This window comes from Perca fluviatilis, unplaced genomic scaffold (genome assembly GCF_010015445.1).
Source record: "Perca fluviatilis unplaced genomic scaffold, GENO_Pfluv_1.0 PFLUV_unplaced_scaf_8, whole genome shotgun sequence".
Taxonomy (NCBI): Eukaryota; Metazoa; Chordata; class Actinopteri; order Perciformes; family Percidae; genus Perca; species Perca fluviatilis.
Window position 1 is genome coordinate 144,450 of NW_024375759.1, and position 22,176 is coordinate 166,625.

General features: G+C 43.4%; 2 protein-coding genes and 1 long non-coding RNA gene across 12 annotated transcripts in view; 2 read left to right on the plus strand and 1 right to left on the minus strand.

The window, feature by feature from the left end:
• LOC120555327 overlaps positions 1-15,619 on the plus strand; it is a 75,517-nt gene extending 59,898 nt beyond the window's left edge. The window contains exons 1-8 of one of the 10 annotated variants that reach the window (XM_039793995.1): positions 1,584-1,613; positions 1,940-2,631; positions 2,959-3,038; positions 12,262-12,349; positions 12,517-12,625; positions 13,159-13,323; positions 13,452-13,543; positions 13,665-15,619. In XM_039793995.1, the coding sequence (XP_039649929.1) occupies positions 13,542-13,543; positions 13,665-15,300 (1,638 nt within the window). In that variant the 5' untranslated portion in view covers positions 1,584-1,613; positions 1,940-2,631; positions 2,959-3,038; ... (2 more) ...; positions 13,159-13,323; positions 13,452-13,541 and the 3' untranslated portion in view covers positions 15,301-15,619. Of the gene's footprint in view, positions 1-1,583; positions 1,614-1,934; positions 2,632-2,958; positions 3,039-9,257; positions 9,346-9,612; positions 9,679-9,705; positions 10,740-10,886; positions 11,065-11,490; positions 12,350-12,516; positions 12,626-13,158; positions 13,324-13,451; positions 13,544-13,664 lie in introns of those variants that run through there. The other 9 variants (XM_039793993.1, XM_039793994.1, XM_039793989.1 and 6 more) reach the window with 9 other exon arrangements.
• The window catches only part of LOC120555323, a 31,103-nt gene that overhangs the window by 3,910 nt on the left and 5,017 nt on the right, over positions 1-22,176 (plus strand). The gene's annotated exons all lie outside the window — the stretch shown is intronic.
• LOC120555332 lies at positions 18,101-18,527 on the minus strand. The gene is made up of 2 exons (XR_005638685.1): positions 18,422-18,527; positions 18,101-18,144 (listed from the first exon to the last, which is right to left on the minus strand). It is a non-coding gene; the product is annotated as an uncharacterized LOC120555332 (long non-coding RNA).

The window sequence follows — 22,176 nt, forward strand, 5'->3', positions numbered from 1 at the left end:
TATACAGAACAATACCGACAGTACAGTTCAAAATACAAAGAACGAATAACATACAACATTACATCAGTGTACAGGGGTACAGCCGCAGTCACAAGGCCTAAGTGGACAAGCTGGTAGGCAGAGAAATAAATACGTGAATAATAAGACCTTATTAATAAGTATTTGAAGTCACACACAACTCATATAGATCCAGAGGTCTCACGGCCTTAGTGTTTGTCGAGAGGGAATTGCGTGTCATTTCTAAACTCAGTCATAAAACCAGAAAAGAATGCTGATCTAACAGCTGATGGGTTCCAACACGGGTGACGTTATACATGAACTTTTTCTTTTGTTATTGATGTTGAATGGGAGGGATCTACTGTTTGATGCAAAGGCTCATTGTTTACAGGTCACGTCTTGGTATTAGTATTATTATTATTATTATTATATATGTATATAATAAGTGCTGTCCGTTAAACGCGTTGTTAACGGTGTCAAGTTTTTTATCGCGTAATTAACTGGTAACGTTAGAAAAACTACAACACCACGCCGGATCTAGCTAGACGCGGAAAAAAAACAAAACAACGACACGCCTGCATAGTCTGTGCCATACTAGCCCGGCCAAGACTAACTAACGTTACTTTAAATTTCAAAGAAGAAGAAGAACGTTACGTTACAAATGGGAGTGCAGGTCGCAGAAATGGATGCCAATAACTTTGTGAATGGAAAGTTTACTTTTAAAGAGTTGTCGAGGGGGGGGGACGGTAGTTTCACGCATGATACAGCCTGTACTCCACGGAGAAGGCAGCCCAGCTGGAAGGCTGCAGAGTGTTTTAAACGCTGTGTCTCATAACCTGTGATCACTGGACGCCGGTGAGTAGGACGCTATTGAGGAGTTACTGCACACTATATTGACTGTTTGTCATCATACGGTTTCAGGACTGTGTTGTGTGACTGTTTTTGGAATTTGGGACATCCACCCCCATTTTCCGTCCAGGAGAATTGTTACATTACTTTTTCGGAAAAACAGGTGTTAGAATGTCCTGTGCGGCGGCAACCTGTATCGGCACCATTTTGTTTTGTTTGTACTGTATTAAGCAAAGAGTGTTAGTGTTACATCTCAGTTACGTACGTAGAACTTGGAGGAATTGTGCAAGAATGACCGATCCAAACGTTTCTGTTTGTTTGCGGTAAATAAAAAAAAAAATTAACAAATACAAATAGTTTATTTATTTAAAAGTCCAAAAAGTAACTTATTTTTCAATGACATTCCCAGACACACTGGTAAGAATTGCTTTCCGTTGTTAATATGTACTTAAAGACAATTCTGAAATGCAAAATAATAGAATGTTATTCATGTGATATAACATCGCGATGAATTGTGATTGACTATAGAAATTTGGAGATTAATTGTTGATTAAAAATGAAGAGCGTTTGACAGCATATATTTTTTTTTTTTTTTTTATATATATATGGTTTTATTTCAGAATGAAATCCTGCCTTTCGTTGGCTTGGGTTATGGTTAGGCCAAAAAGCACTTGGTTATGGTTAGATTAAAAAATCTTGGGTTAGGTTGTAGGTTAGAGCAACTTATCTTATTGCAAGAGGAGGGCTGTCCATGGTGCTGAAAATGGGTACTCACACACAGAGACACACACACACACCAACCATAGACACAGACACACACACAGAGACACACACACAGAGACACACACAGACACACGCACACACACACACACACACACACACACACACACACACACACAATTAAACAGACACATAATCAGATCTGTACACTTTATGAAAAATTTATTTTAACACTGCATTCAGTAATTAGTTCTAGCTGTTTTAAACTGTGGATTAACAGACATGTCTTCCACTTATTACAAAGACTAACAAAGTGTTTTCTTCTCTCTTTTCCCTCTTTTTATGGTTGTGCTGTTTAACTGTATCAGAGTAGATAACGATGTGATCCAAGTACACAAAACAGCCTTTGCCCTGTAGGTCTACTTCCATCAGCCGTTGGAAAGTAACCGGAGCATTTTTAAGTCCAAATGGCATTACCTTGAATGGTAGAGGCCACACCGAACCTGCCACTGAGGACTGAGGACTACTTCAAAGAGCTATGGGAGACTGCGCTAACTCCCTCCATCTCCCACTATTCCAGAAAATCTGTTTGAGTCCCCCCCACCCCCAGAGATTTCCACCAAAGACAGTGTTACTCCCTCCACTGTCCCTGTTACAACAGCTCCAGCTTGGCTTTCTCCAGCTCGGCTTTCAGAAATCTGGCACGGCCAAGTCTGTCAGATCCACTTATCCCGACCTTCTCAACAAGCTGCATTGCCAACTGGCAAAGACCAGCTCGGTTGAAGTGCCAGTGAGGAAGGAGCTTCCTGCAGGGGCCCAGCTCTCCCCAGACTGCAGCGGACCCCCTGCCCGCCCCACGGACTCTGCTGCAGCAGCAGCCCCAACAGCCAGACCAGCCCCTCCAGCATCAACTTTCCCCAGATTCCTCTGATCTGGCTGCAACCATGTGAGGGTCGCTGGACCCACAGCTGTTTGACCTCATCGCCGCCCACCAAAGTGCTGCCGCCTCCTCTTCCTCCTCCACCATTGCGCCCCTGATGGACACCACCCCGTCGCTGGGTTAGGGTTAGTATAACCATTTGATTTGTATAACCATTTTAAACCAGAAGGAATGCATGTTTCCGAGACACACACACACACACACAGACGTACACACACACACACTCACTCACTCACTCACTCACTCACTCACTCACTCACTCACTCACTCACTCACACTCACTCACTCACTCACACTCTCACACACACTCTCTCTCTCTCTCTCTCTCTCTCTCTCTCTCTCTGTCTCACACTCTCTCTCTCTCTCTCTCTCTCTCTCTCTCTCTCACTCACTCAACACTCACACACACACACAGAGACTAACAACGTGTGTTTCTCAATGTTTTCTAACAGGTGGTCTGAAATGCTTTTCCAGAAGAAGAACTGTCTTATGGAAGAGAGGAGGGGGGGGCTGTCCATGGTGCTGAAAATGGGTACTCACACACAGAGACACACACACACACACCAACCATAGACACAGACACACACACACAGAGACACACACACAGAGACACACACAACACACAGACACACGCACACACACACAGAGACACACACAGACATACAAACAGAGACACACACATACACACAGACACACACAAAGTGACACACAGAGAGAGAGAGAGAGACACACATACACAAAGAGACACACACACACACACACACACACACACACACTTTGAATCTAGCTGTTGCATTCCGTTTTACCCTTGGGGTGACAGCTTTACAATGTCGGCCAACACACAGTTGAGGATCATCAACATTTTCACACTTTGAAACTAGCTGTTGGATTCCGTAGCGAATGCGGCATATATGCTGCCAGCGGAACAGCATCCAACAGATTATTTCAAAGTGTCAGGAACTACTCGTGAAGCGATTGCTAATACATTGAATCGGCTTTACAATGAAACACATTTTCACACTTTGAAACTAGCTGTTGGATTGTGGGAATGACGGCATATATGCTGCCAGCGGAACAGCATCCAACAGATTATTTCAAAGTGTCAGAAATACTCATTGCGCGAAGCTGGCTTTACAATGCCAGAATGGCTAGACACACACACACCATGTGGTTCCAGTCTCGTCCAAATCTGGCCACCAGCTGGCTCCAATCGCAGTGACGTATCTTGCTAATTTCACCGCGTCGCGCGTACTGCACCGATACATGGCATTTGCTTCAGTTAAACCGTTACGCCTCGCCGTATGAAAAAACAACACTTTGGTTCTTTTTATCATGAAAGAACAGCAAGTTTATTGTGAAGGTTCAAAACACCAAAGGACCCTACCTGTATGTGTGGGCTGTTACCATTGCAGAGATTGTTACCCGTACCAACATCCCATTTCATCCATTATCCCTAACCTTAACCATTCTAGCACAGTGGTGCGTAAGCACAACTGTCATTATTTGCAATGCTGGCTTCACAGTGCCAACCACCTGCTAGGAGATGCCAGACTAGCACCCACAGGTGAGGGCTGTTACCCCCCAACCCCCTTACCTAAACTTAACCATTCTAGCACAGTGGTGCCTAAACCCAACTGTCGTTATTTGCAAAGCGGCCTTACAAGGCCGGCTTGGATAGGTGGCATTCGCGAAGCCGACTTTACAAGGCCCACCCAGGGGGGCCACCCATCGCCACAGAAGGGGCTAACCTCCCGGGCATACATTCAGGAAAAGGGCCCACCTCAGCGCACCTTGACCTCGGTTCGGTCCGGGAACCCATATTCGCTATGGCCACACTTAACCCGACACGAAATATTTTCGTGCCCTGGTATACCATTTCAATATTGGCGGGGCGGCTTTGCAATGGCGAAGTGAAATTGCTAGGCCGGCTTTACAATGGCGAGTAGAATTGCTGGCCCGGCTTTACAATGGCGAAATTAAGGGAAATTGCTAGGCCGGCTTTACAATGGCGAAGTGAAAATGCGAGGCCGGCTTTACAATGGCGGTGAAGTGCGAGGGCGCTTAAATGGCGTGAAATTGCGAGGCCGGCTTTACAATGGAAGTGAAATTGCGAGGCCGGCTTTACAGTAACAAAGTGAATTGCGGGCGGCCAACACACTTTTGAGGATCATCACTTGATGATGCGTGGCTATCACCCCTTACCTAGTTCCCAGGTTGACGGTACATTTTCAAAGTGTCAAAACACACTCCTTGCGAAGCCGGCATTTGCTAGATGACATTGCCCAATCCGGCTTTACAATGAAACACATTTTCACACTTTGAAACTAGCTGTTGGATTCGTAGCGAACGGCATATATGCTGCCAGCGGAACAGCACCAACAATTATTAAAGTGAGAAACACACTCTTGAAGCGGCATTGCTAGATGACATTAACGGCTTACAATGAAAAATTTACATAAATAGTGTTGATTCGTAGCGAATGCGGCATATATGCTGCCAGCGGACAGCATCAACAGATTATTTCAAAGTGTAGAAACACTCTTGCGAAGCCGGCATTGCTAGATGACATTGCGAATCGCTTTACAATGAACACATTTTCACACTTTGAAACTAGCTGTTGGAATAGCGAATGATATATTGAATGGAACACACAACAGATTATCAAGTGAGAAACACTCCTTGCGGCCGGCATTGCTAGATGACATTGCGAATCCGGCTTTACAATGAAACACATTTTCACACTTTGAAACTAGCTGTTGCATTCCGTAGCGAATGCGGCATATATGCTGCCAGCGGAACAGCATCCAACAGATTATTTCAAAGTGTCAGAAACACACTCCTTGCGAAGCCGGCATTGCTAGATGACATTGCGAATCCGGCTTTACAATGAAACACATTTTCACACTTTGAAACTAGCTGTTGGATTCCGTAGCGAATGCGGCATATATGCTGCCAGCGGAACAGCATCCAACAGATTATTTCAAAGTGTCAGAAACACACTCATTGCAAAGCTGGCTTTACAATGCCAGAATGGCTAGACACACACACACCATGTGGTTCCGTCTCGCTCAATTTTAAATGTGGCACCAGCTGGCGCTCAATCGCATTGACGTATCTTGCTAATTTCACCGCGTGCGGTGTACGTACCGATACATGGCATTTGCTTCAGTTAAACCGTTACGCTTTCGCCCGTATGAAAAAACAACACTTTGGTTCTTTTTATCATGAAAGAACAGCAAGTTTATTGTGAAGGTTAGAAACACCAAAGGACCCTACCTGTATGTGTGGGCTGTTACCATTGCAGAGATTGTTACCCGTACCAACATCCCATTTCATCCCTTATCTCCTTAACCATAATTCTAGCACAGTGGTGCGTAAGCACAACTGTCATTATTTGCAACGCTTCACAGTGCCAACCACCTGCTAGGAGATGCCAGACTAGCACCCACAGGTGAGGGCTGTTACCCCCCAACCCCCTTACCTAAACTTAACCATTCTAGCACAGTGGTGCCTAAACCCAACTGTCGTTATTTGCAAAGCGGCCTTACAATGCCGGCTTGGATAGGTGGCATTGCGAAGCCGACTTTACAAGGCCCACCCAGGGGGAGCCACCCATCGGCCCACAGAAAGGGGCTAACCTCCCCGGGTATACATTCAGGAAAAAGGGCCCACCTCAGCGCACCTTGACCTCCGGTCGGTCCCGGGAACCCACACTTAAGCCCCCCCGCTATGGCCACACTTAACCCGGCACGAAATATTTTCGTGCCCCTGGTATACCATTTCAATATTGCGAGGCCGGCTTTGCAATGGCGAAGTGAAATTGCGAGGCCGGCTTTACAATGGCGAAGTGAAATTGCTAGGCCGGCTTTACAATGGCGAAGTGAAATTGCTAGGCCGGCTTTACAATGGAGAGTGAAATTGCGAGGCCGGCTTTACAATGGCGAAGTGAATTGCGAGGCCGGCTTTACAATGGCCAGAGTGAATTGCGAGGCCGGCTTTACAATGGCGGAAGTGAATTGCGAGGCCGGCTTTACAATGGCAAAGTAAGAATAATAAATTTATTTTTAACTAAAAATTAACAATTAATAAAAATTTAAAAAGATAAAGTATATAATTAGAAAAAACCTTGACCAACATATAATTGACATTTAATATAGGCCGGCTTTGCAATGGCGAAGTGAAATTGCTAGGCCGGCTTTACAATGGCGAAGTGAAATTGCTAGGCCGGCTTTACAATGGCGAAGTGAAATTGCTAGGCCGGCTTTACAATGGAGAAGCGAAATTGCGAGGCCGGCTTTACAATGGCGAAGCGACATTGCGAGGCCGGCTTTACAATGGCGAAGCAAAATTGCGAGGCCGGCTTTACAATGGCAAAGCGACATTGCGAGGCCGGCTTTACAATGGCGACGTGAAATTGCGAGGCCGGCTTTACAATGGCAAAGTGAAATTGCGAGGCCGGCCAACACACGTTTGAGGATCATCACTTGATGATCGTGGCTATCACCCCCTTACCTAGTTCCCAGGTTGACGTACATTTTCAAAGTGTCAAAAACACACTCCTTGCGAAGCCGGCATTGCTAGATGACATTGCGAATCCGGCTTTACAATGAAACACATTTTCACACTTTGAAACTAGCTGTTGGATTCCGTAGCGAATGCGGCATATATGCTGCCAGCGGAACAGCATCCAACAGATTATTTCAAAGTGTCAGAAACACACTCCTTGCGAAGCCGGCATTGCTAGATGACATTGCGAATCCGGCTTTACAATGAAACACATTTTCACACTTTGAAACTAGCTGTTGGATTCCGTAGCGAACAAAAATATGCTGCCAGCGGAACAGCATCAACAGATTATTTCAAAGTGTCAAAACTACTCCTTCGCGAAGCCGGCATTGCTAGATGACATTGCGAATCCGGCTTTACAATGAAACACATTTTCACACTTTGAAACTAGCTGTTGGATTCCGTAGCGAATGCGGCATATATGCTGCCAGCGGAACAGCATCCAACAGATTATTTCAAAGTGTCAGAAACACACTCATTGCAAAGCTGGCTTTACAATGCCAGAATGGCTAGACACACACACACCATGTGGTTCCAGTCTCGTCCAAATCTGGACGAGCATGCACCGATACATGGCATTTGCTTCAGTTAAACCCTTACGCCTCGCCGTATGAAAAAACAACACTTTGGTTCTTTTTATCATGAAAGAACAGCAAGTTTATTGTGAAGGTTAGAAACACCAAAGGACCCTACCTGTATGTGTGGGCTGTTACCATTGCAGAGATTGTTACCCGTACCAACATCCCATTTCATCCCTTATCCCTAACCTTAACCATTCTAGCACAGTGGTGCGTAAGCACAACTGTCATTATTTACAGTGCCAACCACCTGCTAGGAGATGCCAGACTAGCACCCACAGGTGAGGGCTCTTTTTTTACCCCACAACCCCTAAACCCCTTACCTAAACTTAACCATTCTAGCACAGTGGTGCCTAAACCCAACTGTCGTTATTTGCAAAGCTGGCCTTACAAGGCCGGCTTGGATAGGTGGCATTCGCGGCCGACTTTACAAGGCCCACCCAGGGGAGCCACCCATCGGCCCACAGAAAGGGGCTAACCTCCCGGGTATACATTCAGGAAAAGGGCCCACCTCGGCGCACCTTGACCTCGGGTCGAATCCGGAACATCGCTATGATAAGGTAGAAAATATAGGCCCGGCTTTACAATGGCGAAGTGAAATTGCGAGGCCGGCTTTACAATGGCGAAGTGAAATTGCTAGGCCGGCTTTACAATGCGTGAAGTGGAAATTGCTAGGCCGGCTTTACAATGGCGAAAGTGAAATTGCGAGGCCGGCTTTACAATGGCGAGGTAGGAATTGCGAGGCCGGCTTTACAATGTGAGAGGTGAAATTGCGAGGCCGGCTTTACAATGGCCTAAGTGAAATTGCGAGGCCGGCTTTACAATGGCGAAGTGAAATTGCGAGGCCGGCTTTACAATGGCAAAGTGAAATTGCGAGGCCGGCCAACACACGTTTGAGGATCATCACTTGATGATCGTGGCTATCACCCCCTTACCTAGTTCCCAGGTTGACGTACATTTTCAAAGTGTCAAAAACACACTCCTTTCGAAGCCGGCATTGCTAGATGACATTGCGAATCCGGCTTTACAATGAAACACATTTTCACACTTTGAAACTAGCTGTTGGATTCCGTAGCAAATGCGGCATATATGCTGCCAGCGGAACAGCATCCAACAGATTATTTCAAAGTGTCAGAACACACTTCCTTGAAGCCGGCATTTGCTAAATGACATTCGCAAAAACCGGCTTTACAATGAAACACATTTTCACACTTTGAAACTAGCTGTTAGATTCAGACAATAGCGAATCACAAGACATATATACTGACAGCAGAACAGCATACACACAGAAATTATTTCAAAGTGTTTTCAAAAACACAGTTGCAGCTTCTTGCAGAGGGACGTGAAGAGGGGGGCTGTTCATGTTGCTGAAACAGGGTAACATGAACAAACACAGAGAGACACACACAGAGACACACACACTCTCACACACACACACACAACACACACAAACAAGAGAGACACACACAGATGGACAACAATATAGTAAAACAGGTACACACAGAGGACACACACACACACACACACACACACACACACACACACACACACACACACACACACACACACAACGGAGACTAAGTGTGTTTCTCTGTGTTCCCTTACAGAGGTGGTCTTCTCCAGAAGAAGCACCTGGCCATGCTGTATGCAGAGGGACGTGAAGAGAGGGGGGGCTGTCCATGTTGCTGAAACAGGGTACGCACACAGACACACAGACAGACAGACAGACAGACGCACACACAGACACACACACACACACACACACACACACACAGAGACACACTCACTCTCTCTGTCACACATACTCTCACACAGACACTCAGAGACACACAGACACACACTCTCACACACACAGAGACACACACACACAGAGAGACACACACACACACACACACACACAAACACACACACACACAAACACACACACGGAGACTAAGTGTGTTTCTCTGTGTTCCCTTACAGAGGTGGTCTTCTCCAGAAGAAGCACCTGGCCATGCTTGATGCAGAGGGACGTGAAGAGAGGGGGCTGTCCATGTTGCTGAAACAGAACGCATACACAGACAGCAACACACACACACACACACACACACACACACACACACACACACACACACACACACACACAGAGACACCGGTAATGCATTTCTTATCTGGCTATAATGTGCGAGTTTTAACATGATTTGATTGAATTGTATTCCCCATTTTCTGATGCAGAGCATCAGCTACTCTTCCTGGGGTCCACTCAAAACATGAAACATTACATTTTCAGACAAAACTAAACTATAAAAAATTTGACCTTTTCAGTCAAAAAAAAAGTCTTAATATTAAAAGCAGTATATTTAGTATTCTTTCATTGCCTATGTACATGTACAAACTTCTCTCCAGGTCTTAGTAATATATAATAGTTTCACAATAAATGCCTCCAGCACTGCACGCTGAATGGTGTTTTTTGCCCCCATCGGCCCCTTCCATGCAGCGCTGCGACCGTTGACTTCAAGGCACCTGCGTTTTAACCCAAACCTAACCATAACCAAGTCTGTCATGATGCATTGTTATCGACTGCTTTTTTTCAGACTTTGCTATTTTTTGTAAGTTTCCCTCTATGTGCTGTTTATTAACTTAAATATCTACTGACGACTAATTATGATATTGTAATTTGATACATTATATTGGTCAATGCTTGGCTAGACACCTAAATATGGACATGCAAAGAGCCCCGTTTTCATGCATGAATAACAGTGTGTGTTTTAAGGAGATTAATGCACGTAAAAAGCAGCATAATACTACAGATTGATGCACGTAAAAAAATAGCATAGCAGTACAGTAAACAATCAGGCAGTACAGTTGTACGGTACAGAATTTCTTTTCTTCCTTCCTAACCTATTCCCAAAGGTGGCTGAGCAAGGTCCAATGGCAATGGCAATGCGGCTACGAAATCAGCTCCTGTCCATCTACAAACTGGACCCACTAAGAAACAAGGAGGAGGTGAAGTTGAAGATCAAGGACCTGAACGAACACATCGTGTGCCACCTTTGTGCGGGTGATGCCAAAACTATTCCAGAGTGTTTGTGTGAGGACCAGGTCATAAAGTAAGTTATATTGTTTAGTTAATAGGAAAAGCCACCACCCATATATATTATTTATTTCATTTAATTTAATTGCACTATAACAGTTCATGTTCATTAAAATGTGCATTGCTTTATGTTGTTAAATGAGTCACTGTTCTTCCTGCACTCAGGCATTGTAGTAGAAACATGTTGTTGCTCCCTTCTGCCACAAGAGGGAGTATACCCTTAAGTGAGCGCTTCTGTCAGGAGTAAACAGAGTCAAAGCATGTACATTGTATAGTAGTGCTAAGAGCAAACGCTGGACAGAAATGTGTTGACAATGTACCAATGTCTGTGTATTTTGCAGGTAAGAAAACATAAAATGGTTAATAAGCAGATGTGTAGCATGTTGTCAGGAGATTGTAGTGATGGTGGGAAAGTTGGCCTATATTCCGACTGTGTATGTTGAAGTGACACGTAACTTTTGTTGTTAGCCATGTAAATGTAGCAGCTAGGCTAACTTTTTCTGGGACCCAGTGTTGCTATATTTTCTGTGTGTTTGAAATGCTTTTGCCCAACTGTGAATACAGTCATGATGAAATCGAGAGCCACAGTAATAGTTTGAGTAATATGTATTTGTTAGTTAGTTAGTTGGAAGCAGGTTTTGGTTAACTGTCAGGAGCAAACAGAGTCAAAGCACATATTGTAGTGCTAAGAGCAAATGCTGGACAGAAATGTGTTGACAATGTACCAATGTATGTGCTAACTTCCTCCATCTCCACTATTCCCACAGTGAACAATGGTACTGAAGCATGGAGACCACATGGAAATATGGAAATGCTGCTCATTTGCGATGATGTCCTGGCCCAGGAGTCTGATAAAACTCTTTTTGAGTTCCCACACGAGATTTCCACCAGAGATGGTGTTACTCCCCCGGCCTTCACTGTCCCTGTTACAATCGCAGCAAATTCCTGCCAAACTGCAGGAACAGTACCTTTAAAAACAGGAGCGAGCTAAAAGTGAAGATTCACATGTCGAACCCCGCTCAGACGCAGCGCGAGGACAAGCACATGTTTTCCGAATTCCCCCAGCCGCTGCCAGTTTGTGGCAACATCAAAATGGAAAGAGGGCAGCGATGTCTTTGTGCAGGACTCCAGTAACAACGGGACGTTTGTGGACGGTATCCTGATCGATAAAGACAGGAAGCTGACCACACGACGGCGTGCTCACTCTGGATGAACAACGCAACAAAGTTTTGTCTTCATTGACCTGATGTCAACTGATCAGTACAGTTTACCCAGAGAGCTTCAGGGGAATGTTTGCCATGAAAATAATCAACAAGAAGAACTTTCAATCTAAAGGGACAGTGACAAGAAACGCACAGACTGAGATTGAGATTCTGCAGAGAATCGACCATCCGTGTCTCATAAAAATGGAGGACTTCTATCAGACGGAGGACAGTTAATACATTGTGTTGGAGCTGATGGAGGGAGAAGAGTAATGTCTCAGCAGCACACACACACACACACGGAGACTAAGTGTGTTTCTCTGTGTTCCCTTACAGAGGTGGTCTTCTCCAGAAGAAGCACCTGGCCATGCTTGATGCAGAGGGACGTGAAGAGAGGGGGGGCTGTCCATGTTGCTGAAACAGGGTACGCACACAGACAGACAGACGCACACACAGACACACACACACACACACACACACACACACACACAGAGACACACTCACTCTCTCTATCACACATAAACTCATACAAACACACACAGAGACACACACAGAGACTAACAACGTGTGTTTCTCAATGTTTTCTAACAGGTGGTCTGAAATGCTTTTCCAGAAGAAGGAACAGGCCACGTCTGATGCAGAGGGAAGTCGCTCGCTAATGGAAGAGAGGAGGGGGGGCTGTCCATGGTGCTGAAACTGGGTACTCACACACAGAGACACACACACACACACACACTCTCTGTCTGTCTCTCTCTCTCTCTCTCTCTCTCTCTCTCACACACACACAAACGCACACACACACACACACACACACACACACACACAGAGACACACAATCACACACACAAAGACACAGACACACACAGACACACACACTCACACACTCTCACACACAGAGACACACAGAGACACACACACACTCACACACAGACACACACACTCTCACACACACAGAGACACACAGAGACACACACGGAGACACACACACACACACAGTCTCACACACTCTCACACACACAGAGCCACTCACACACACAGAGCCACTCACACACACACACAGAGACACACACACAGAGACACACACACAACACATTTAATATTGTGTCCTTTGTTTATATGTATATATATGTATATATTTGTTTGTATCTGTTTATATCTTTTTTTATATTTATTTTATTTGTAGAGTGTTTGTATGAAATGTATTGGTTCCTTTTTTCCGTGTTCTTATCCAAGGTAGGATAAAGTCAGTAGTCCGGATTTCTGAACGCTGAGTCCATGACGTCTTTGTAATCAGTCTGGTTACGTCCTTTCCAGAGAGCATCCTCATCAAAACATCTTCCCTAATATGCTGCTTCAAGACGTATTCACAACCTGTAGGCGGGCCTTCCAAAGGGGGATGTGAGCTGCTCTGTCTTCATATAAATTGCCCTGCAACTCAACAAGCACAGTCCTGGAGGAGTTTCGATGCGGAAGATACAAGAGGCAGCACTGTAAACAACTTTTTTTTTTTTATATTCAATCTACAGCAGAAGAAAGCTTAGCAGACGGACCAGAATCTGTTGGATGTTGCCGCAGTGGACCGAGGGCAGTGACAAAAAGGGCTTCTACAGTCAAAAATGTAAGTTCTAATATGCTGCTTATAGAACAGACTGGCTGAACATCTCCATTAATGCAAAGAGAGACCCCCCTTTTGCTATTTCCACTCTGTTCTGACCTGTATATAACTGTTTCTCCTCAAGGGAATCTGCCAGAGTTTGGAGGAACCCACTCTGCTGCCTGATCTGCAAGACTTCCCAGGACCAGCTCCCCACCCACCTGGCCCGGGTCTGCATGAAGGACTGTACCCCAGAGGAGCGCAATGCCGAGTTACAGCGAGCCAAGGAGTCCCAGCTGCAGTGGGCAAGGAAAGCTCGCATTTGGGATTACGCCGATTTATCTGCCATAGTGCAGGACGACCCAACCTGCAGGACGCTGACAAAGACGTTGCTGCAACGTGGGTTTCTGGTCACCAACGTGCCGCTGCCCGCTGCAACGGCAACGAGTGGCTCGGCCGAGGAACCGGGGACCAGTTCTACAAGGCAGTCCCTCTCCTCCACTGGAAAGTGCAGCCTGCTGAATAGCTTCAAGGCCACCGCTGACGACACCTGTTGCAGGCTCCAGCGGGGTGAGACCGTGGATGAGGGTAGGTTGGCAGACCTGAGGAACTTCTGCATCGCATTCTTGGTGCTGAAGCTGCGGAAGACAACCCGGCAGGTCAGGGAGCTGACCGTGCACGAGTGGTTTGGGCGAGCAAGGGTCAACCAGGGTGCGGTTGTAAAAATGACTGCCGCCCGTGGAGTAGAGGACAGCTTTACCCTGACATTGCAACAAGAAGCCTGGTTCAGCTGTTACATGGACAGCATCCGGTCAGTCTACCTGAAGAGCCAAGCAGTCGCAGGATCCGACCAGGACAGGTTTTTCTTGGGGAAGAACGGCATGCCCCTGACCCATGCCACCACAGTGATCGATCGTTTCTGCAGAAGGCATGGACCGCTGGAGGATGAGGGGAGCATGTCCACTGTCGTGTCTGCAAAACGCAAAGCCAGCATGACATGGGACAATTTTCTGGAGGAGTTCCCTATGACTTTGCATGGCGTTCCTCCCTCTCAGGAGGAGTCAAAAGCGAAGGGATATGAAGGGGGGCGTGTCTTCTACCACAAGTGGAGGGACATGCAGAGGAAACTCAGGATGGATTACATCCTTATGGACTACCCACATCAAAAGCCTTCACAAGCAAGGGTGAGGTACCAGCTGCAAAGGGAAGGATGGACTTCCAATGCCCCCAAGGTGGATGAAATCTTGGCATGCTGGAAAAGTGAGGGGGGGTCTGTCCTCGCGGACCCAAACATAATGCAGTCAGTCCTGGACCAGAAGTGGAAGGGCCTGGCCATCATAGACCTGGGACCACCAAAGGGAAAGGGCGTGGTGGCAACTATGCCGTTCCAGGCTGGAGATGTAGTCTGCGACTATCACGGGGAGCTGGTCACAGAGGCAGAAGGAAGGCAAAGGCAGAGTCACGTACCAGATGGTACTGACATGTACTTTTTCTACTTTAGAAGCCACAGTGGTGCCAGGATGTGCCTGGATGCACAGAAATTCCCCTGCTTCTGCCACCCCAGCATTGACACTTATGGCAGGAGGATGAATCACTCAAGCAAGAACTTTAATGTCAAGCCAGTGCGCTTAGCGTTGCCTTTTTCTGGAGGACTCAGGGACAGCATGATCTTTGTTGCCACTAGAAATGTGACTGTAAAAGAGGAGCTCACATGGGACTATGGTGTCAGACAATCGTCTTTTGGAGGAGAGGGCCGGAATCTGGAATGGCTGAACGAGTAGTAGCCTAGATGGATAAAAAGCTTGTAACATTTTTATCCTTTTACTGTAAGGCAGAGTGATTTTCTATTTTGTTTATGGAGCGTTTTTTGAAGCTGTGGTTTTTAAACGTGTACTGTATTGGTTTATATATATATATATATATTTTCCTTTTTCATGTTAATATTATGGATATTTTATATTTATTTCATTGTAGTGTGATTGATTGTGTGCTGTGATTGATTTTTAAATGAATGGAATTTTTTTTATGGAGCGTATTTTTGAAGCTGTGGTTTTTACCGTGTACTTGTTTATGTGTGTGTGTGTGTGTGTGTGTGTGTGTGTATGTATATATATATATATATATATATATATATATATATATATATATATATATATATATATATATATATATATATATAACTGGTTTATAAATGCATGTGTTTTCCTTTTTCATGTTAATACTATGTATATTTGATATTGATTTAATTGTAGTGTGACTAGTCAAATATGTGTGTTGAATTGAAAATAAATGTTCTATTATGTTTGAATCCAATATTGCTTCCTTTTGTCTTTTTACTAGATATGGTTTATGTATTATTCTTAACATTGTGCCTATTGCTGAATTTAGCACATGTGCTGCAGAATACTTTGTGAGCTTAGAATTATAAGGTTCTATCTCCACTTTTGGCCGAAATTGAGTTTTTGACATACTCTGATCCCTTAGGTGTTTATTAATGCCTGTGTGGTGTTATTTTTGTAAAAAAAAAATAGTTTCTTAGTTAGTTATTAATAAAATAAAAAGGTTCCATCTCACAAAATAGCTTTTATTTATTTATTTATTTTTATTAAATTTATTTATACATACATACAGAACAATACCGACAGATACAGTTCAAAATACAAAGAACGAATAACATACAACAATACATCAGTGTACAGGGGTACAGCCGCAGTCACAAGGCCTAAGTGGACAAGCTGGTAGGCAGAGAAATAAATACGTAGAATAATAAAACCTTATTAATAAGTATTTGAAGTCACACACAACTCATACAGATCCAGAGTTCTCACGGCCTTAGTGTTTTTCGAGTAGGAATTTGTGTCATTTCTAAACTCAGTCATAAAACCAGAAAAGAATGCTGATCTAACAGCTGATGGGTTCCGAATCGACAACAGGGTGACGTTATATATGAACTTTTTTTTATTATTGATGTTGAATCGGAGGGATCTTAACTGCTACGTGTCTGATGCAAAGGCTCATTTTTTACAGGACACATGTTGTGTCACTTAAGATCCGCGTCGCTGACCCCCCAAACGTCACGTTGGTTAATGAAGGTTTCACTCACAGGCTGACCTGCAGAAACTGCAGTCCTTTCAAATCAAATCTGCCTTCAATCCTCACTTCCCATGGTACACAAATTAATTGAGTTGAATGCGTTATTAACGGTGTCAATTTTTTTATCGTGAGATTAACGTTCTTTTTTGCCTAGCAAACTTTGTATATATATATATATATATATATATATATATATATATATATATATATATATATATATATATACATAGGGTTTTATTTCAGAATGAAATCCTGCCTTTCGTTGGAATCTAGAAAGAGGCTGGTCGCTGCCACTTTATAACGTTAATCACTCCCCCCTGACCCTCCCTTCTAGCGATATCAAGTTTGATACATCTGGTTATCCATCCCTTTACCCTAATCCTAATCCTAGTGACAACCTACCATGTGCCGGGTGTCCGGAACTCAACATTGGATTTTTTTTAAACCGTGACATAGTACAGTGGTATGGTTTCACTTTCATGAATTCAAAGGATTTTATTGTCAAGGGTTCTCCTCTCCTCTTCTGGAAATACCTTTGTTGTGGAGGGCAGACGGGAAATGGTTGTAATTGTGCTGATAATTTTACAAGATAACACTCATTGATGCGTCCGTCTCAAATGTTCACAGAGACACACACACATAGAGACAGAGAGAGACACACAAAAAACAGAGAGACACACACACACACACAGACAGAGACACAAAGACACACACCCATAGACAGATACACGCAAACAACACACACAGACAAGAGACAAAAAAACACACAGACACACAGACAGACACAAACACACACACATAAGAGAAACACACACAGACACATAGACACACACACACACACAACACACACACACAGAGACACATAGACAGACACACACAGACACAGAGAGACAAAAGACAAACTTTCCTGTAGCGACTTTACCACGGCAGCAAAATAACAGCTGTTGTTGATGTGTTTTTCTTTGCTTTCTTCTGTGCGGGCGCCGTTACAAAAATGCCGTTCTCCAAAGGTAATGTGGTCTTCGGGGGGCGATCGGCACCAAGCTCTGGCGTCCGATTCCCAGACCTTCCTCTGCGAGTGTCACCCTGGCAAACAACTTTGGAAGGCGCTGGACCACTCAGGCACGGCTTTCAATGTGAAGCCTGTGGTCTTCCAGTTGAACTGGATTCCATCCCAAATTCGACTCAGTTATATATTGTCCAGTACAATGTGGAGACCGCTCATTATTAAACTGTTGTATGTGCCCCAGAAGTATAAGCGTTATATGTTTCTGAAATGGTGTATAATTAGCATATATTATACATACATATATATATATATATATAACATAACAGATGTCACCTTTAACCCTTAAAAACCCTAAGCCATTATTTACAAGAGGGGGGGGGGAACAAACACCTAATCCCAAGTGTAAATATGCACGGTTCTCACAATAACACACAATCCACTTGATTGAATTTTTATTTATTTTTATTTTTATTATTTTATTTTTTCCTTCCTCCTCGTCTTCTTCTCCACCAACATCTCTTAGCTAATAACGACAAAAGAAGACAGCATGTCCTGATGTAGCATCTGTTGATTTTCTCACATTCATTTCTCCTTCTCTGTTAAAAGCTCATTAATGAGAATGCAAACAGTAGAGGATGATAGGAAACACACATCATACTTTTAACAATTGATTTTTGAAGAATTAGTATGTATTTGAAGTAGCAGTGCTCCACGAGTTGATGTTTTGCAAACTGTCTATGTTTTTGGTGTTTTTCCATGTTGCGTTACTGTCCAAATTTCTAGATAATACATGGACTTACAGTATCTGGTGCAACACTGCTGCCCAGAGATCCTGGAGGATCCTTGTCCACGGCTTCCAGGCAATCGTTTATCATCTTCAGGACTTCAAAGATCCACTTTTCTCGCTACCTAATCGAAACACACATCTTCACTGGGGGCCCCGAGTCCGCTCCATTTTTCTCTTGGTTTCTTGGTGACAAAAAATTTTTTTAGGAGAAAGCATCACAAGATTTAATACAAATACTGTGTGACCCGTAATTGTTTTTATTTAAGTACAAAGGTACTTATACTTTACTTGTGTAGCCTGGCGAAATTAAAACAGCACAGGACACTAATATCTTTTTGTGGTCTTTATTCTGAACTTATAAAAAAAATGGTGCTCAGATAGATTGTTAGAATTATTTTTTTTAATTTTTATTATTTAATTTTTTAAATTTACTATTAAAGATAGAGCTTTAATATAAGCTCCTTGCATAAACAAAACCAGTACAGACCAAAATACTGCAACAGTATTAAAAGTTGTACACTATGTGTTTCTCAATACTTAAACTTTAGAGTGCAAAAATAAATACAGTCACCCCTCTTGTACAGATCCGTATCAGATACAAAAAATTGTTCTCAGTCATGGCGGCTAAATCTGGACAATGTCTTCATACATTGTCTGCTAATCCAGTGAAACACAAACAAATCAATCTACATCTCTTAATGTGTAGGCAATAAATACAATAATTGTTTATACAATGATATCGTATGCCAACAATCAAAAATATCTGTATATTTACCCTTAATAGTCCGACAAAGCAAATACCTGCGTGTTCCGTTAAAGTCCATGTGTCTTTTCCTGCCCACAGAGTTTTCCCAGCATCCCTTGCCCCACAGGTGATATCGAAAATCTGACAGTGCCATCTGGTGGCGTTAATACGTATGCACATTTTTTCACCTGGCTACATTTGGGTCTTCTTTTAATGTCACTTTCTACGTCCACTCCACTACATTTCATAGATAAATATTGTACTTCTGTGTGTGTGTGTGTGTGTGTGTGTGTGTGTGTGTGTGTGTGTGTGTGTGTGTGTGTGTGTGTGTGTGTGTGTGTTGTGTGTGTGTGTGTTTGTGTGCGCGTGTTTATACCTGCAAACTATGTTTCTACTATATGTGTTTAGCAATATGTGTTGCTTATTATTTACTGAGATGTGCACCCATTATGCCCATCTGCCCCACTAATACAGCATTTTCTGCTTTTCACCTTGCATTAGTCCAGACTAATTTCCACATTTCCAGCACAACGCAAGTTATATTTTCTGAGCTGCAGTTTCTAAACCTTTGACTATATTTATACTTTTTAATTACAAACATGCAAATATGCTTTATGTTGACTTTTAGTTTGTTGTTTACCATTTCCAATGTGGGCTTCCATGGGAGCTGCCATTGTTGTGTGACGTCATTCAGCTGCTACTCATGAAGTTTTCTCCGAGTTCACAAGTAGGAAATCATAAAAAAATATAATAAAAAGAATAATAAAAAGAAAAGTCGGACATTCCCGAGTTCCCAGTTGCCTTGAACGCAGCATAGGCAATAGACTAAAATGCTGAAACGACGCAAGATGGCTGAGAGTAGGCTAATTACCAGGTAATTATCTAAAGTAACATTGTAATTAATTTCACTGTTAACATAGACATGTACAATTTTACTACCTGTTTACAGTTGACTTTAAGAACAAAAATAATTATTTTAGCGTTGATCTTGATCTTGTCACGTGACACCAAAATAATGTAGCCGAGTGAAGGCCACGCCCACTGCAAATCTCCCGAAGTGGTCAGCGCAAAGCAGAGAATAACTTTGGAAGTCGTGTTCAGAAGGTTCAAGAACTGGTAAGCGCTTTTCCATGAAGCCCATTTTAATAAAAAATGTTTAAAACAGCCTCACGGCTGTCGTCACCCTTAGCTCCTGCTAGTCTGGAGTTTAGTAAGCCATAATAACACATGAGGTGCATAGTACTTACTACAAATGTATGTACTTTATACAGCAAAATGTTACAAAGTTCTTGTTCTGTAATTTTACAAAGTTTAGCTGTATATTGCAATGCATTTTGGGTCAAAAAACTATTACAGTAGTTGACTGCTTTTTTCCACAATAAATTACAGGCATATTTGCGCTTGACTGAAGGCTATATGATGCAGTAGTACAGTTTACTGTTGAATGCGTTGCATGAGAGGGTTAGTTTTACACTCGACCATTTGATGGGGGATTACAGTGTTATGGTGCGCGGTGTAGCTGTAGGGGGATGCCATCTTCCCAAATCTTAACACTTGTAGTCTCCCGATGCCAGCTTCCTAAGGGATATTTGCTGCTTTCTTGTAACCATGCCAGATTATTGAGGGTCGATAATAACTTCTACTTCCGTGTCATTTAATAGCGGTTAGGGCAACAGTTTGTTTATAAAAACAAACTTTATGTTGCCTTCGCGAAACGGCTTCATTAGGACGGCTCGGGACCCCCCCTCCCCCCCACACACACACACACACACACACACACACACACACACACACTTCATTGAGCAGACGCAGAATAAAAACTTTTGAAGCCGTGTTTACTAGGTTGAAGATGAGTGCGTTTTCCACGAGGCACACTGTATACAATCAAAAAGATTAATTAAAGCATTAACTTTACATTAACTTTAAAACATTACTCACTTAGTACTGTTACTTGGCTAAAACAAGTCGTGAAAATATCTGCTTGAGTGAGGGTACGAAAATATTTTCTGGAGAAAGAAAAACTTGAGTAGATATCTATCTTCATATTAAGAAATAAAACACACACACACACACTGTGTCTTTTCTCCTACTCCTTCATTTGATGTGGATGTGACTGGAATTACTTCAGCAACTGGTCTTCCTCAGGTAAAGGTAAAGAAGTGAACATAAACTCGTATTTATTTGCAATGAAATGACAAGTCATCGTCTGCCGATCAGATAACCTGCCACATTTGCACCAGGACAATGTTCCTAGTGAGTGGCCATCAAGTGGGATCAGAACATTCTGCATTAATATTATAGTCTGTTAATTACACCAATAATTAAAGATTGATTTTAAAAAATATGTTCTTTCTTTGTTGACTCCTTTGATAAATTATGATTTAGCAAACAAGTCAAATTAGGAGATGATGCTGTTTCATAATATAGTGCCTATTAAATACAGGTGTGTTCGCTTTTACCTCTGGGAGATCATCTGTGGTTAAAACATGATATCAGTCACATCAGTTTGTCTCTGTGTGTGCATAATCTGGCCCCTCTTCATCAGGCTAAACCACTGAGCATGCATAACAGACACTGCTCTCTGTCAGCTCAGCATCAGCACGGTTTTCTGATGGACTGACTTCACAACCAAAGCCCGCTGCACTGTGCGCTAAGTGACGGAATAGCTCCTTGCAGTCGATTGCGTGATGGGGTAGTCCATACCCCTTCAATTTGTTACAGGATTAATGCTGCATGCGCCATACTTGTTAATAGTTCAATCTTGTGTTTCAGCTGTTGACTTATTTCTCCACGTTTGATGTTTGCTTTTACATTGCACACACAGAAAATGACACAAAAACAGTGCCCGGAGTGCAAGGGCCAATATGCCAACTTGTCCGGGCACTTAAGACATGTGCATGGTGTCACGGACAGGGAGGAGAGGAGGCTGATGCTAGGCCTGGCATCAGGAAGGTCAGTGTATCCCACACACACACACACACACACACACACACACACACACACACACACAGCTGATTACTGGT